The sequence below is a fragment of the Pavona decussata genome, unplaced genomic scaffold, assembly GCF_977016875.1.
Source record: "Pavona decussata unplaced genomic scaffold, jaPavDecu1.1 SCAFFOLD_366, whole genome shotgun sequence".
Lineage (NCBI taxonomy): Eukaryota > Metazoa > Cnidaria > Anthozoa > Scleractinia > Agariciidae > Pavona > Pavona decussata.
Window position 1 is genome coordinate 3,227,028 of NW_028145742.1, and position 14,706 is coordinate 3,241,733.

General features: G+C 37.9%; 2 protein-coding genes across 2 annotated transcripts; both read right to left on the reverse strand.

The window, feature by feature from the left end:
- Positions 1-300: 300 nt before the first annotated feature.
- Positions 301-9,189, reverse strand: LOC146452864 (histone deacetylase 1-like). Its single transcript, XM_085097368.1, has 16 exons — positions 9,035-9,189; positions 8,773-8,885; positions 8,519-8,636; positions 7,129-7,203; positions 6,882-7,020; positions 6,338-6,479; positions 5,874-5,966; positions 5,233-5,341; positions 4,768-4,908; positions 4,137-4,245; positions 3,950-4,008; positions 3,083-3,166; positions 2,045-2,408; positions 1,730-1,822; positions 1,105-1,148; positions 301-586 (listed from the first exon to the last, which is right to left on the reverse strand). Exons 1-16 carry the CDS (start codon positions 9,084-9,086, stop codon positions 474-476), a joined length of 1,848 nt encoding a protein of 615 aa, XP_084953494.1. The 5' UTR covers positions 9,087-9,189; the 3' UTR covers positions 301-473.
- Positions 9,190-10,790: 1,601 nt separating this feature from the next.
- LOC146452865 (reticulocalbin-2-like) lies at positions 10,791-14,500 on the reverse strand. The gene is made up of 5 exons (XM_085097360.1): positions 14,005-14,500; positions 12,518-12,712; positions 12,058-12,233; positions 11,685-11,778; positions 10,791-11,294 (listed from the first exon to the last, which is right to left on the reverse strand). The coding sequence occupies exons 1-5, from the start codon at positions 14,297-14,299 to the stop codon at positions 11,023-11,025; spliced, it is 1,032 nt and encodes a 343-aa protein (XP_084953486.1). The 5' UTR covers positions 14,300-14,500; the 3' UTR covers positions 10,791-11,022.
- Positions 14,501-14,706: the final 206 nt, after the last annotated feature.

Genomic DNA, 14,706 nt, shown 5'->3' on the forward strand with positions numbered 1-14,706 from the left:
TGTGATTTGACTGCGAGCTTCAAAATGAGAAGTTACGCGGCAGAGAATCAGCGCATGCGTTGTCGACACGACAGCTCCCTTACTGAGGGATCCCATTTCGACCCCACAACCTTCTTGTTTAAGGCAACATCTAGGGTCTGCGGGAATGAAAGGATGCATAGCATACAGTCTTCAGAACCATGGTAAAATTACAAGTGGAATCGCATGTCATAAACACAGTACAGTCTAAATCACCTGTGCACATTGTTCGTTACTGTATGTAAAAAAAAAAAAAAGGGGGTAAAATGAGTACTCCAAATGTTAGTATATAACTTAAGTTTTTATTGCTTTTATAAATCGAAAGAATTCTTTACATATACAGAGGAAGTAGCATTGTCTTTAGCACGATAAACTGACATAAAAACAAATCGGCAGATCTATACAAGGACAAAAGAACTTGTGGAAGTTTGCGCATGGGAGGGGAGGCACAGGGATCAATGCTCCATCTTCGTTTCACTTTCTTTCTCGGCCTCTGTGGTGCTTTCTTCTAATGGAGGAGACTTTTCTTTCTTTTCCTCCTCTACTGGCTTGGGTGAATTACTTTTGGCTGCAGAAAACAACACAGGTCATTGTAAAACATGCTTCTGTACATTTCCTACAGTATGCCTTACGTTTGGGTATGTAGTGATAATGGGAATCTGCCATAACTTATCAAACTGCTGGCAGCTAAGTCACTAATACTAGATCATTGTAATTCTCTTTAGAAGTTGCCACCAGAGTGATGATGTCATTGCAATTTAGGAATTTCTTATTTACTTCCGGTCATAATGCGCAGGTCACAATTGTCATGGTAACCAATCATTCACACCATGCTCTCCGGTTCTTTGTATCTTGTCTTCAGAGTGTAAAGTTAAAAGCAGTGTTTTTCCATAAACTGCAGCTCTCTGTTCATCACATCTGTTCCTCCTAGGAACACCGTCACAACCGGTATATTTGCCTGAAGTTAGGCAATGGCAGATAAAGACTTCCTCTTTAAATTAAGTAATTTCCCATCCACACCTCGTGCAAATGAAACATTGAAAATGACCATAATTCACTAACAAACAAACAAACAAACAAACAAACCTGAGCTTGTAGTAGCAGGGTTTTCTGTGTTTGAGGAAGCGTCACTAAATAATAAAAAACCCACACAGTTAAGCCACAAGTTCACTTCAAAACTACTCACACTGCTTGTCTGTTCACAGCTGTAGTTATTTTCTAAGTAGTAAGTAAATATAGTGGAGCCAATAATATTACCCCCTATATTTGTGTAAATCTACTGCAGTTCTTACTTCGCTTAAAAGATCGATGATCTTGGAGAAAATAAAAGGTCTGTTAAGATGCCATACTTCAAAGTGCAACAACCTGTAGCCGTTATCCAACATAAGAATCTAGACAGTTATGTTAAATAAAAGAAGAAATGCATGCAATCAATGTCTATTTTTCAATTTTATATGGAAAAAAAATAAGGCTAACTTTTATTGGACACTAATCTATGTAACAGAAGCACATGTTCAGTATGGGTACTTTGCTTTTCAATGGCTCCAGAAAAGGGAAAAGGAAATAGCTTGATGATCATCTTATAACAGGCTATACATGCAATGCATTTATGATACCAGCTGCCTAAATTCAGACATAGTCAAACTCTCCCATGATAAACTAAAGGGAACATGTGCTAAGAAGTATGGAGAATCTGCCAGCTGATACATACCCTTCAGTGTTTGTAGGAGCCTCGGACTCTTGCACTTCCATGGCTTCATCTTTATCAGTTTCCCCTGAAGGCAAACTTTCTGTTGTCTCTGGACTATGAACAAAAATAAAGAAATAAAACTATTGACTTGTTGGGTACTTTGTAAATTTATCCTGAAAATGCCCTAGCAGACAGACCAATTAACTCACTTGGTTTGACTGCTGAGTTAAGCCATCATATACTTGCGTCACTAGTCTGCTTTGCTTTGTTCATTGTCACGCTGTGAACATAATGACTGTCATGATCTACCCAACTTGATAAAGCACTGTAGTTTACCTTTTTCTGTTTGTTTCCTGTTCAGGGGTGGGTTCTGTTGACATCTCTGCTGTGGTACTGGCCACAGTTTGTGGGGACCCCTCCTTAGGAGTGTTATTTGAGCTCTTTGGTTTGTCTTTGTCCTCCACAGGGGACGTGCTGGGTTTTGAAGACAAGATGTCATTTGACAAGCTTGAAGACTTTGTGTCCTCATTAACAGAATTTTCAACGCCATTTGTCACCATCTTTTCAACAGGAGTCCCTGCTCCTTTTCTTCTCTTGCGTTTGACTTCCTTTGCCAGTTGAATATCTCTTCTGTTGTCTCCTTCATCTTCTGAGTCTGAGTATTCTTCAGGGTTTGCAATATGCTTGTCTGATGAACGAACTGCAACGTAAAAGTATTTATCACACCACTGCAGGAGTAGACTGAGGGCAAAGAAAGGGATGATTCAAAGGGATTTCTCTTCTTGAACTTTTATTTTGCCACACAAAAGAAATTACAACATGGGACATTCAATTATGTATACTAAAATATAAAGAAAAAGTGGTGAATTGACCTAAAAGAAGCTAAAACACTTATATGTCATTAGGTCTCCTCAAACTAAACTCACATGACGCCGAGATAATCGCATGACGTAAAGTTGATAGCAATAAAACAAACTAACTGGTACGCTGGAAAACTTAATATTATTCACAGTCATTAATGATTTTAGTCTTAAAATAGCAAATAGAACTTAACTATTTCAGATAGCTGTGTAAAATGCTCATTCTTCTTTTTAAAAATTATAGTGACAATACCAAGATTTTGCAAACATGTTTGCTGGTTAGGATAGATGATCACAATTTGACCAAACCATAACCATGAATTGAAGCCCACCACATTGTGTTTAAATGATCTGGTTGGAAATAACATTAGTTCAGAAAATGTTGTGCCTGGTACATCAAAAAATATCTTCCAATAAAATATTGATTATATTGTTTTCTTATTCATTTAATGCATCAATAATTATCGTAAGGACATTGTTTCTGAAATATCTTCAGCGAGTCTCAAGGCCTTACTAGTGATCCTTTTGTCAGATGTAATGTGCATGTCTTCATCTTCATTGTCACTTTCTTCCAGTACAGGGGCATCATCAGGAATTGCTGAGGAAATAGTATGATGTTTAGTGTTAGAGAATCACCAGTAAAGCATAAGAGAATCAGAAACTGTTGTGGCAACAAAAGCCTTATGTAATAACAACAACAACAACAACAATCTGAACAATAACAATTTCCAAACACTGTGAAATGGATTGAAAACCGAGGCACAGACCACTATTTTTAACCAACTTCAAGGTGTTTAGAGATCACATATAACATTCTTTTGAATGTTAAAATATAGCCTCTCAAACCATTAATAATAATTCTTAGACAAGTTCAAAGCAAAAATTCACCAAACTTTATGATAATTAAGATCACATTTTTAAACCAAAAAACAATCAATCACACCATTAAATGGTGGAAAAAATCACTCACTGCCTTTTTCTGCCTTGAAAAAAAAAAGCTCTCACTTCCCTCCTACAAAAGGCCTCTACCCACCTCCCAAAAGTATCAGTAGTAACTTATTGAGGTTTAGAGCGGTTTTCGATTGAGTGTCAAAAATAATTTCGCATTTGCTTTGGTTTTGCATTACTACGCTCTGTGATTGGTTAACAAAACTCATGCCACTTTCTCAACCAATGAGAAGCAAAACCAAAACCAATCATGTTTTGGCCGCATGCGTTTTCCCGCGCTTGGCGCCAGTTACATGTATTTGTTTTGAATTCTGATTGGCTCATTGTGTTGTTTACATCTGTTACGATTGGCCAGAGTAATTACTTTGGTTTTGGTTGTACAGCACTCAATTGGAAACTGGTCTATACAAAGCTGTATGTTGTATTCACTTACGGTGCATCTGAACTCCAGGTGCATGAGGCAACATGCGAAGGTTCTCAAACAGTCTTTGCCTGCAAATGAAAGTAAATGAAACATCTTTAGCAAAAATGAAAATGGCAGGCTAAAGTAGTTAACTTTAAAACAGGGAAAGAAATAAATGCAATGAGTAAAAGGCAAACAAATAACCTTCTTTTCTTACTTGATCTTTTCCAGGTATTCATTTGTGTTTTGGTTGGCCATGTTTGAGGGACTGATGTGAAGTTTGAAGTCTGGGCCAAAGTACTCAAAGTAGTCATTGTAGGGAAGTTCTGGACAAATAACGGAATACAAACTTACTCATCACAACACTATAGATAAGCCATCTACAGGCCCTGGGGGAGGGAGGGTTACTCATTGTTTTTTAGAGTGGGAGTGTGTAGCAGAGACTCTGAAACCCTTCCACCATACCAGACCATGTTTAGCCGCATTTTCCCACCCTACTCTACACTTGACATCCCTACCCTGTCAAAGACTCAAGTCTTTTATTCCTGGGGACCTGTTCCAGACTAAATTTTCTCAATGATACCCTATTCTACACCAAACCTCTCTGATTTTAACATACCCCTCACAACAGCACATAATACAGTACCCCCCCCCATCACCATTCAACACAGATTCTCTAAAACCCCTAATACTTGCTAGAAATGCATGTCACAAAATTAGAGCTTCATTAATCTGCTTGTTTATTAAGCTATAAACACCATGTTGTTATAACATTCATTTTGTACTTTTTCAGTTTCTTTTATCTGACCCACAATATATTTCTATTTAAAGCTGGTATATTGGCATACCATTTGCAATATCTGAGTCCAGTGCTACTGCCGTCTCAAATGTCCAGCATCTTGCCACATTCCTGATGGTGTACCCACCGCCTCCGAGAACAAGGAGTGGCAGATTGAACTTCTTGACAAAATTAACACACTGTGCATGGCCTGCAACACAATTATTAAGATTAAATGCAATTATTCATAATACCAACCAAACCATGGTGACAAAAAATTTGAAGAAATAATATTTTTTTACCAAGAGTTCCAAATCATTTGAATGGGGTACAAGCGATTTTTTTTCACGAAAAAAAGATACCATTAAAAAAATAAATAAAATAAAAGAAGGATGAATACTCTGATTTATGACTTAGTTTGCCATCGTTCAAGAACATTTTGGGATACTAGCTAGCAGCTCAATGGGGTCCAAAGAGATAATTACCATAGAAAAGAGGTGAAAACATTACAAAAAAGTACCTAATTAAACACTACCTTTAAGAGACAGATTAAAACAGCCAAGTCTATCGCCTGCAAGAGAGTCTGCTCCACATTGTAGCACAACAGCATTTGGCTTGTACACCTCCATTACCTTGGAAACAACCTGACAAAGAAAATCGTCATGTTTGTATGGGTAATCAAATGATGACGAGTGAAATAATTATTAAATTATGTTTTGTCAAAATACTAATAATTTCCTGAGCCTTTAGGCAAGGGAAATTCAGAGTATTTTTTAGAGTATTTTAATTTATTTTACCACAAAATAAAGTAAAGAACAAAAAACAAATACATGTTTACATAAAAGAAAGAAATTATTTGACAAAACGCAAGTGAAATTATTTCCTAATTTCACAAGTACATACCATTTGATTCTGTTTTAATATTATGGATGACAAATTACACTCACAATAATATTATTGTGAGTTTTTGGTCTTATAGGAAACATTGCCATAGCAATTTTGTAATTTCACATGTGAAATTATAAATTAATGCTGAAATTTTGCGCCAAAATTAAGGAGTAATTTGTCACCCATTGTATTATGTGTGATAGACATTGGTACCAGATACGTTACTTTTTACAAAGGAACTTCTTAAAATAAGAGTGAAAAAATGTTTAATTTTTAATTTGTCCTTACAGGATTGAAGATTTGCTCATAAGATTCATCATCAATTCCATCTCTGAGAGGAAAATTCACTGCATAATACTTTCCTTTTCCAGCTCCAATGTCCTGTCAACATAGAAGTAGAAGCAAAATGTCAGTAAATAAAGCCTTTCAATAATGCAGTCAAAATATGAGTTGGACAATGTGCTACTAGTGTTTTAGTCTGTGGATAAATATTCAAATGAAATAAAGTATTCAGGGCTAGGCTAAGCAATAAACAAGGGAGTCTTGCCACAATGAGTGACTTGACTGTTAGTCAAACCAACATGAACACAACATAAGCTCTGAGGCAACTATGAATGACATCACAATTTTCTGGCAGACTGGTGTCAGGTTTTTTTTTGTGGTTGACATATTTCTTCTTTCCCTTGCTGGTAACTTGTCCTTAAAGTTACTAATCATGTAATTTTACACGCATATTTGCATGACAAGCCTACCCTGAGATCGCCTGTACCAGGGAAATATTCTCCGTATTTATGAAATGATACTGTCATGACACGGTCTGTGGTGTAAAATGCCTCCTCAACACCATCGCCATGGTGAATGTCAATATCAATGTACAACACACGTTGATGGTACCTGAAAAATTAAGATAGGATAGTAAACAATGTGCTCTCACAACTCCTTTTACATGGTTGTTAGTATTAAACTTGTAACTTGCTATTATGAAGGACAGCTAAGGTGAAGATGGTTGGAAAAGAGGTTTTAAATAATTACATGAAACCTTTTAATCCCAAATATCAAGGAACAAATATACTTTCGTATAAAAGTACTGGGGAGAAGTTACTAAAATATCAAGAAAATTCACCTTCTGTGAGTATATCCTTAATATCTCCCTGACAGTCTATATGTAACCATGCTTCTAGCCTCAGGTTACTGGGAGACTGGGAAGATATTTTATAAGAAGATATTTCTTTCTTGAAGTAACCTCAGTCCATAAAAACAAATACATACACATAAGTCACCATATGTTGCACTTACTTCAGCAATTCTAGAATGGCCAAAACAATGTCATTGACATAACAAAATCCTGATGCTTCAGATTTCTTTGCATGATGAAGGCCACCTGCCCAGTTGATTGCAACATCTGTTTGTTGTTTGTTGAGTTTAACTGCCCCAGCTGCAAACGGAGAAGACAAAACAATTAGACACTAGTAACACAAACATAAACAAAGACTCGGGCGACAGCACAGGGTGAAGTATGAGTTACACTAGCAGAAACACTCACCAATAGAGCCACCAGTGGACAGCTGGCAAAACTCAAACAGGCCATCAAACACTGGACAGTCCTCTCCAACATTGACTAATAACAACAAAAAATAGCAGGATAAACATCAGATTACTCGTCCTGCACTGGCAATATCACAATGACAATAATGAGAAAAAGCAACATATCTTGGAAAACAAGTTGAAAACAAGTTTCTCAATGATTAATATGGCAAACAGTGAATAGTCTTTTTTGCCCAGTAAAGCAGTTTTCAATGGAGTGTCCAATGTAATTTCCTGTTTGCTTTGGTTTTGCTTTTTTTAATACTATGTTCTGTGATTAGTTGACAAAATTCATGCCACTTTCTCAACCAATCAGAAGCAAAACCAAAACCAATCATGACTTACTCACACATGTTTTCCTGCACTTGGAAAGAGCAACATATATTTGCTTTAAATTCAGATTGGTTCATTTTGCTGTTTGCATCTGTTGTGATTGGTCCGATCTTACTTTGGTTTTGGTTGTGCGACACTCAATGGAAACCCATTGGGCAGTTTTCAATAGAAAAACTACATCGCGTAAACTATAAATACAGCCTATGTTAGAGTTTTGCAAGCAGCAAATGGAACAGGCAACACAAAAAGCCAGCTTAATAAAATTATTATAATTTCCTGTTCAAAAATCAGTAAGCTAAGAATTCCCACCATTTCTCTTAAAATCTGAAAAGGAGCAGGTATATTCCTGTCTATGGCAGAATAAAAAACAAAGTTAAAATGTATACCCCTGCTTTTCCCAGCCACGTGCTAGGGTTGGCTTTTACCACTTAAAACACACATGGTGCATGATGCTGTTTTGATCTGGTTATCAGATCAGAATTTGACTACATCTTTCAAATTTAATGTAATTTGGCCAACAAGCACTGGGTAATGTTGGATCATGAGCAATATTCAGTTTTTAAATAAAAAAGACCAATCAGAAAAAAATCATGAGTGATTACTCTGTCAAAGTCATGTGACACTGGTTTGAAACCAGGTGTCTTATCGTAAGTCAGTAAAATATGATCATCCGGGTGGGTTGGGGATGCATGGCAATCTTGCCTAGGTTCAGTCCTGAATAGGATTGTTGTCAAAACATCAGTCATTGTCACAAACAACTCTGAACTCAGCTGGGTGATCATATTCTACCGACTTGTAAGTCAAAGGGGATTTAAATAAGCAAAACCCTTCATTATAAAAATCTAAAAATGCTACAATAATTTTCTCTTTCAACTAACATAGTCATCTAATATAAAAAGTCATCTAAAGTGCCTATCTAAAACGATCGTCAAGACATCACTTACGTTCAGCAAAAAGATATTGGGAAAATATAAGTGGGAAAACACATGCTGACCTAAGCGTTGTTTTCTACTCACATCTTTGCATTTGCTTTGTATACTCGGACATATTATCAGGTCTTATGGTCTTCAGGAATTTGATGTAATCATCTGAGTGGTATTTAGTCATCTCATCCAAGTTTGCTTTGTGTGGGCGCTAAATATATATTGAACAAACGTGAAAAGGATAAACGAATGACAAAATTCATTTCATTGAAACGAACGAAAAAGTGACATGTACATTCTTGTCTCTATCGCTTCTCTCGAAAAGAAAATCAAGGCAATATACTTACATAGATCTCCATCTTTCTGTACAGGCCATAGTTCAAAAGTAAGTTGTGGGTCATTCGAATACGATGCGGCTTCATCGGATGCCCTTGGCCATAGTAGTAGTTACCGATGTCACCTTTGTTCGGAACACGAAAAAAGATGTGTGGAACACGAGACAAAATTAGTGAACTTGAACAACAAAATAAGCTTCCAAACTTCACCAAACTAGTCTTAAGTAACTTATCTACAAGCAGTTATAATATTGAACGCCATTTTAACGTTTACCATCGTAATAGTAGCAAACTCTTTTCTTTCCGCCGGGAGTTGTGTACGCCATGCCGGTGATTATTCTCTGCTTCCTCGGCGCGACTTTGAAACACAGAGATCAGTCACGTGATATCTTTCAGCCAATCGGTAGTAGAATTTTCCTTCAAATTATTATTGTTCATTATTTCTCAATACGGCTTTCAGCCATTGAGCCATTAATGGATTAGAATGATTACCGCAGCAGTGAGTCCCAGCTTCCCTCTCTGACTTGCAAGGTTTCCGAATTTTTCACTGTTCCCCGCAGAAGTCGAAATCAACTTTGCATCTATGCTCCTGATAGTACGTTAATAAAATCGTTTGAAAAGCAAGCTCTGATTTCATTTCCTTCAGTTATTATTTTCATTTATACCAAATGCAAGGCTGATTGGTTTTTACGTTTTATTCAACATTGTTGATCCTGATCTGCACAAAGATCCGGCCTCACTTTGCTACTGCTTGCACTAGTGGTCCTTGTATTATTCAAGAATTATTATTAATACCGGGCTGTTTATACCTTTTAGATGGGTTTTGGGAACGAATATTGGATGAAAATTTTTTTTCTTGTAAACTGCTGTTGTACGCTGTTCGGCTCTATCAAGAGAGGATAAAGGTACCTTCATCCTCTCTTGGTTCTATTGAACTGAATATTGTTTTTCCGTCGCGGGAATTAAAATCAAAGCACCACAGCTAGCTGTATATTAAAGTCCATTTTAATGTAGTTTTTTTTTTAATAGAGGAAATTTTTTCCATATTCTTTGCGGTTTTCTTCAAAGAAAAATGAAGTTTAATATTTAGGTGGCGAAAATCCGTCCGATTTCCTTCCTGTGTGGGGATCAACAAGCAAGCTGCAACTAGACTGTAATCTGTGTATGACAGTGTCAAGTTTTGTGACTTACCTGACTAGACTATATAAGGAATAAAAGCGGATGTCGGACATTTCCAAAATCATAAGCTGAGTTTCATGAGAAAAGCGTGTTTTACTCTAGCCTAACGGAAGTAGCCGGGGTGGGGGTGGGGGGTTGAAATCCGCAGGTGGTATGTTCCTTCATTTAACCCTTTGTAACAGGCGCCAAAAGGAGGCAGGAGATCAGAGCGATTGTGAAGCTTGATCGAGGGCTGAGGAAGGGGAGCCTGCGGCGAACCAGTTTTCTACCCTTGACTCCTCTCGCGTTCTGCGCTCGCAATTCCCCTTATTTCACTCCCTTTCAGAGCCCGCTAGGCAAGGACACGTTTTTCTCTTCATGATCAGTTTATAATATTCTGCTTGTGATTTATGGGGAGTTGCCCTTCCTTCCCGCCTTTACAGGGCTCAATAGAGAACGAAGAAAGCATGATTCCAAAACCGGCGGAAGGCGGAAAATGGGAAAAGATTTTGAAACATTGCGTGATAATATACAAAAGAAAAAGCGCAAATGGGCGACACAGGTTAGGAACCGGAAGTAAACTTTGCCTTCTTAAACTTTGTAACCCGGTCTCTGATTCTCAATCTGTAAACTTTTCTTATTTTCGTCTTCTTTTGTAAACACATCAGTTGTAATTCATTTTTTATGCGATAATGTGTGAATTTAAATAAACACAATTTCATAGGACCCCGAAAAGTTCCGGCGCCATTTTGTATTCCTCCTTCGCGTAATATATCTGAACGCAAAGAGCAGGCTTGTTATTTCTCAGCGACATCATCGGCTAAACCATTAGAATTAAAAGCCTGGCCAAATAAATGAAATTTTCCTGTCAATGCCAACAATTTTCTTTTATTTTATTGTTAATTTAAAGCGTAAGAGAAACGAAAGCAATAGAGCTTATTAGGTCAAAGGATTAAAGTTGCTAAAACTATTAATAAAGGAGTCAGAACTGATTCTTGTGTGCACGCGGTTAAGGGAAGGTTTATTTTTTCACAAAACGGGATTTAAGTTTGAACTAAATGTTTCTCCATCCTACTCTTATGCATCGTTGTATTAAGTCAGTTTTTACAATTCGTCATGGTTTGAATCCTCTGGATCATCTTCGATAAAGACCTTGTAGTTCTTCATAATCTCATCCATGGACAGCTTTCCATCTTTGTCGTCATCTGCTTCTTTGATGAGAGTTTTTGGTTCTTCAGTGGAGAAGTCATCATCCGGGAACAGCCAGCTCTTCATCTCCTCTTTATCCAGTTTACCGTTATTATCTTTATCAAAATTTTTGGTGAAATCCTTCTCCATTTCTTCTTTAGCATCATCATTAACGTCGCTGAAAGTGGCTGCAAAAGAATTTGCTAACCAGTGAGTTAACTAATTGGGACTGGAGTAATGGTATTGGGGGAAAAAGTGTGCAGATAAGAACAAAGCTCGACTGGGACTATCGCGCTATCGAGTTCGGTCCCAAGCCTCTGAGTAAGAGCTCAGCTCCCTTGATAAGCGCTATGAGGCCTAGGAACTAGGCTGTAGCTACATATATTTAGAGACTTTCGTTTCATCAGGTAAATTTCGCTTTTGGTGAGTATCTTACAGATGAACGCCCACGGCCGCGCCCTGGGCGAGTCTCCCATCAGCTCAACGGATGACGTAACATTCGAACACGCACCGAGAGTGACTGGGGACGAGGCTTATGTAGCTGCGCTGTTTTCTTCACTTAAGACCAATTTTCTCACCTAAAAATTCTTTCTTGGATATCTGTCCGTCCTTGTCCTTATCGTGTTTTTTAAGACTGTCTTCAATGGTAAACTCCGCCATTCGAGCATTATCCTGTGGGCAAGAAACAAAATTAACCAACCTTTGGAGAAGTAGCAAAATGACTCTGGGACTACATTTCCTATGTCATGAAAGTCATCAGAAAAAGCATAACAATGAGTTACATCAGCAGCATGCTCAACGGTTCTCTTCGGCCTTTAATTCCTGGGAAATTTGGATCTAATTGCGACGAAAAACTTGAAATTTCTTTTTAGTGACAGATTCAAGATAGCACGCTAGATTATGACGTAGTCAATTTGCGCATGTGCAAATAGCGGACCAGGTGTTCCTTACCCCAGGGTGGTAGAATGCCATATATTCTTCTAAATCTAATTTGCCATCTCCATCCTCGTCAGCAAATTTAAATTTTTCTTCATCTTCTTTCATTTGTTCTTTGCTGTCATCGTCCTTGCCATCATCGGAGAAATGGCCCTTCTTGAATTCCTCCCAAGATATTTTACCATCTTTGTCTATAAAGAAAAACAGCAAGTGCCCCGTTACAAACATGTCTGCTTGTATTATTGCTCGAGGAATAATTTCGGTTTATACACTGGGCAAACTTCGCTAGATTAAGCTTACAATCATGATTGATGCTGAAGCGACTTTTGGATCATAAAAGCCTTTTTTTAAGCTGGTTTCCTCTGGGGGGGGAGGGGAGGGTGGGGGCAACCTAGGAAACAAGATAGTTGACTGATTAGCAAGAGACAGATAGTCTCTTGCTGATTAGCTGATCAACCGGAAGTGACGTGCTCACCCTCATCATGCTGTTTCATGGTTTCCATGACTTCCTTCTTCCTGTACTCTTTTGTGGTCACGTGGAGCCTCTGTCTGATTTCATCTTCCGTCAGGAAGCCATCTTTATCCAAATCCACTTCATCCTTTATCAGCTGCGCCAATTTTGTTTTCGCTTCTTCAGGGGCAAGCCCTTTGAATTCCGTATAGTTATCTCCTGAAGAAGCGAGAAAAAAATACAACAATAAAACAACGTATAGAGTGTTTTCATGCATGGCGGCCATGCTGGAGGAGCCAAATAATAAATTTTATTTACATAAAAATAAAATTCATTTGTCAAAGGAAAATCATTCTATCGTTTTAATTATCCAATATGGCCGCTGTGAACACTCTATAACTGGCCTGTGTGACTTGTTAGGATCATTAACCTCGTACCCAGGCCTCATTTGTTCTTGTTCTGAAATGTGGGGGATGTAAGTGCAAATCACCTGTCTGAACTATTGTAGTCACAGAGGAACGGGGAGAATTTGGGTGAGACAAGATGCTGTTGCGGTGAAGCTAAATTCAGTTGTTACTTAGTAACAAGCTCTTTAGTTTTAGTGAAGTGCAAGGTTAACAATTAAGAAAATTTGGAGCTTGGGGCAGAGCTCTATAGTGGTCGCTCTCGTTACAGCCATTAGCTTCCTTTATGAAAAACTGAGCCTAACTCAGGCAAGAAGTCAAGGGACACGCGGAATACTTGTACATGTAAATGACCTGCGCACAAGACGTTCTGTGTTGGTACCTGCTGGATACTACTTATGCTCCGTGTTTGTTTGTGAAACGTTTTTATAACTTTAAAGTTTTTCATTATTAATTGCGCACAGGTGAAGATTAGAAATCAGCTGTTTCGCTGAGATGTCCGTCTCTCAATTACCACGCTGTACCTGAACTATTTTGTTAATCAGTTTTACTTCTATTGATTAACACGTTTGTCGAGAAACTAAATGCAGGCTTACTTCTAAAAGCCTTCAATTCATACAGTTAAAGCTGAATTTCATACTTTGGTTAATTATACGTTAACATAAAAACTTTCATCGCGATCACAAAAAGGACAAGAAATTTTAGAATCGTTTCTTACACAAGCTTTGTCTGAACTGCATTAGACCAAAAAAAAAAAAAGACATGATATTTCAGGTTTGTTTAATATCGTCAGTTTGTCCGATGCAAGACACCCAAAGAAAACGTTATCTGCCCACCGTCATGTACAACAGCTTACTTCATTAGTTCCTGACAAGTAAGTGTTGTGAGACTGTTATGCTTTCACCCAAGTTGGTTTTGAGGTTATACTATAAAGGTCGGATCATGATTTTCCCTGGCGCCACTGCACCGGCGTTTTTTTAATCTTCTAGCACTGATTTTAGACTCTGAATGTCGCAATATTTCAGTGCTAAACTTGCCGGCTGACTGGAATGAAAGAACCCGATTATTTTTGTGAATATCGTTGAGTTGTTTTTGTGCCTGACTTACCTAAAAACGCGTCATGTTCAATGTGGCTGTTATCATGTTCATCCTCTTCATCTCCTTGACTTTCGTCCTCACCATCCTCTTCATCGCCTTCATCTTCCTCATCCTCGTTTTTATCACTACTTTCTTTGTCCTCTTCTTCCGTGTCGTCTTTCTCTGCTTCCTCTTCCTCTGTGTGGTCCTCGGGTTCTTCGTCGTGTTCATCCTCTGAATGCCCAGGCGGCAGATCGTCATGCGATAAAACTACACTGACTGACAGTGCGAATAGAAACAGCCATATCCACCAACACCGAAACATTTTAAAGAAAGACTCACGCGCTCTACGACAGGCTCTTGAGTTGTGGATTGATTAGCACGAAAGCTTTGTTAATGAAAGCAACTGAATTCAAATCAGTGAAGTTCAAATTTAAGACACGTGTGTTTTAAGTTTCCAAGAAGTGCGTGCCGTTATTAGAGTGGTACGTAAACCAAAACATAACCAGCATCCTACCTTCACAGCAAAATATTTTTATTTTATTTTGGTGTTCAATAAACTAAGTACCCTTGTTTATTTATCTGGCACCTTTCTATTGGATGTTAAAAGAAAATTATTTAATATTTAGATTGGAACAAATTGGCTTTATGAATCTGGATGCCTTTTTCAACGACCTAAATTCGCCCCAGTGCATGTGAAATTTTGCTAGATTACATAGAGGGAAATAAGAA

Bases quoted from the DNA above. Each gene is read 5' to 3' on its own strand.
- LOC146452864 (XM_085097368.1), bottom strand. From the start codon at position 9,086: ATGGCGTACACAACTCCCGGCGGAAAGAAAAGAGTTTGCTACTATTAC. The intron at 7,204-8,518 runs GTGAGTAGAAAA...TGTTGTTATTAG, and splicing joins TACAAAGCAAATGCAAAGAT to TCAATGTTGGAGAGGACTGT. The intron at 1,823-2,044 runs GTAAACTACAGT...TTTTGTTCATAG, and splicing joins CAGGAAACAAACAGAAAAAG to TCCAGAGACAACAGAAAGTT.
- LOC146452865 (XM_085097360.1), bottom strand. From the start codon at position 14,299: ATGTTTCGGTGTTGGTGGATATGGCTGTTTCTATTCGCACTGTCAGTC. The intron at 12,713-14,004 runs GTAAGTCAGGCA...TCGCTTCTTCAG, and splicing joins TGAACATGACGCGTTTTTAG to GAGATAACTATACGGAATTC. The intron at 11,295-11,684 runs GTGAGAAAATTG...ATTCTTTTGCAG, and splicing joins ATCCAAGAAAGAATTTTTAG to CCACTTTCAGCGACGTTAAT.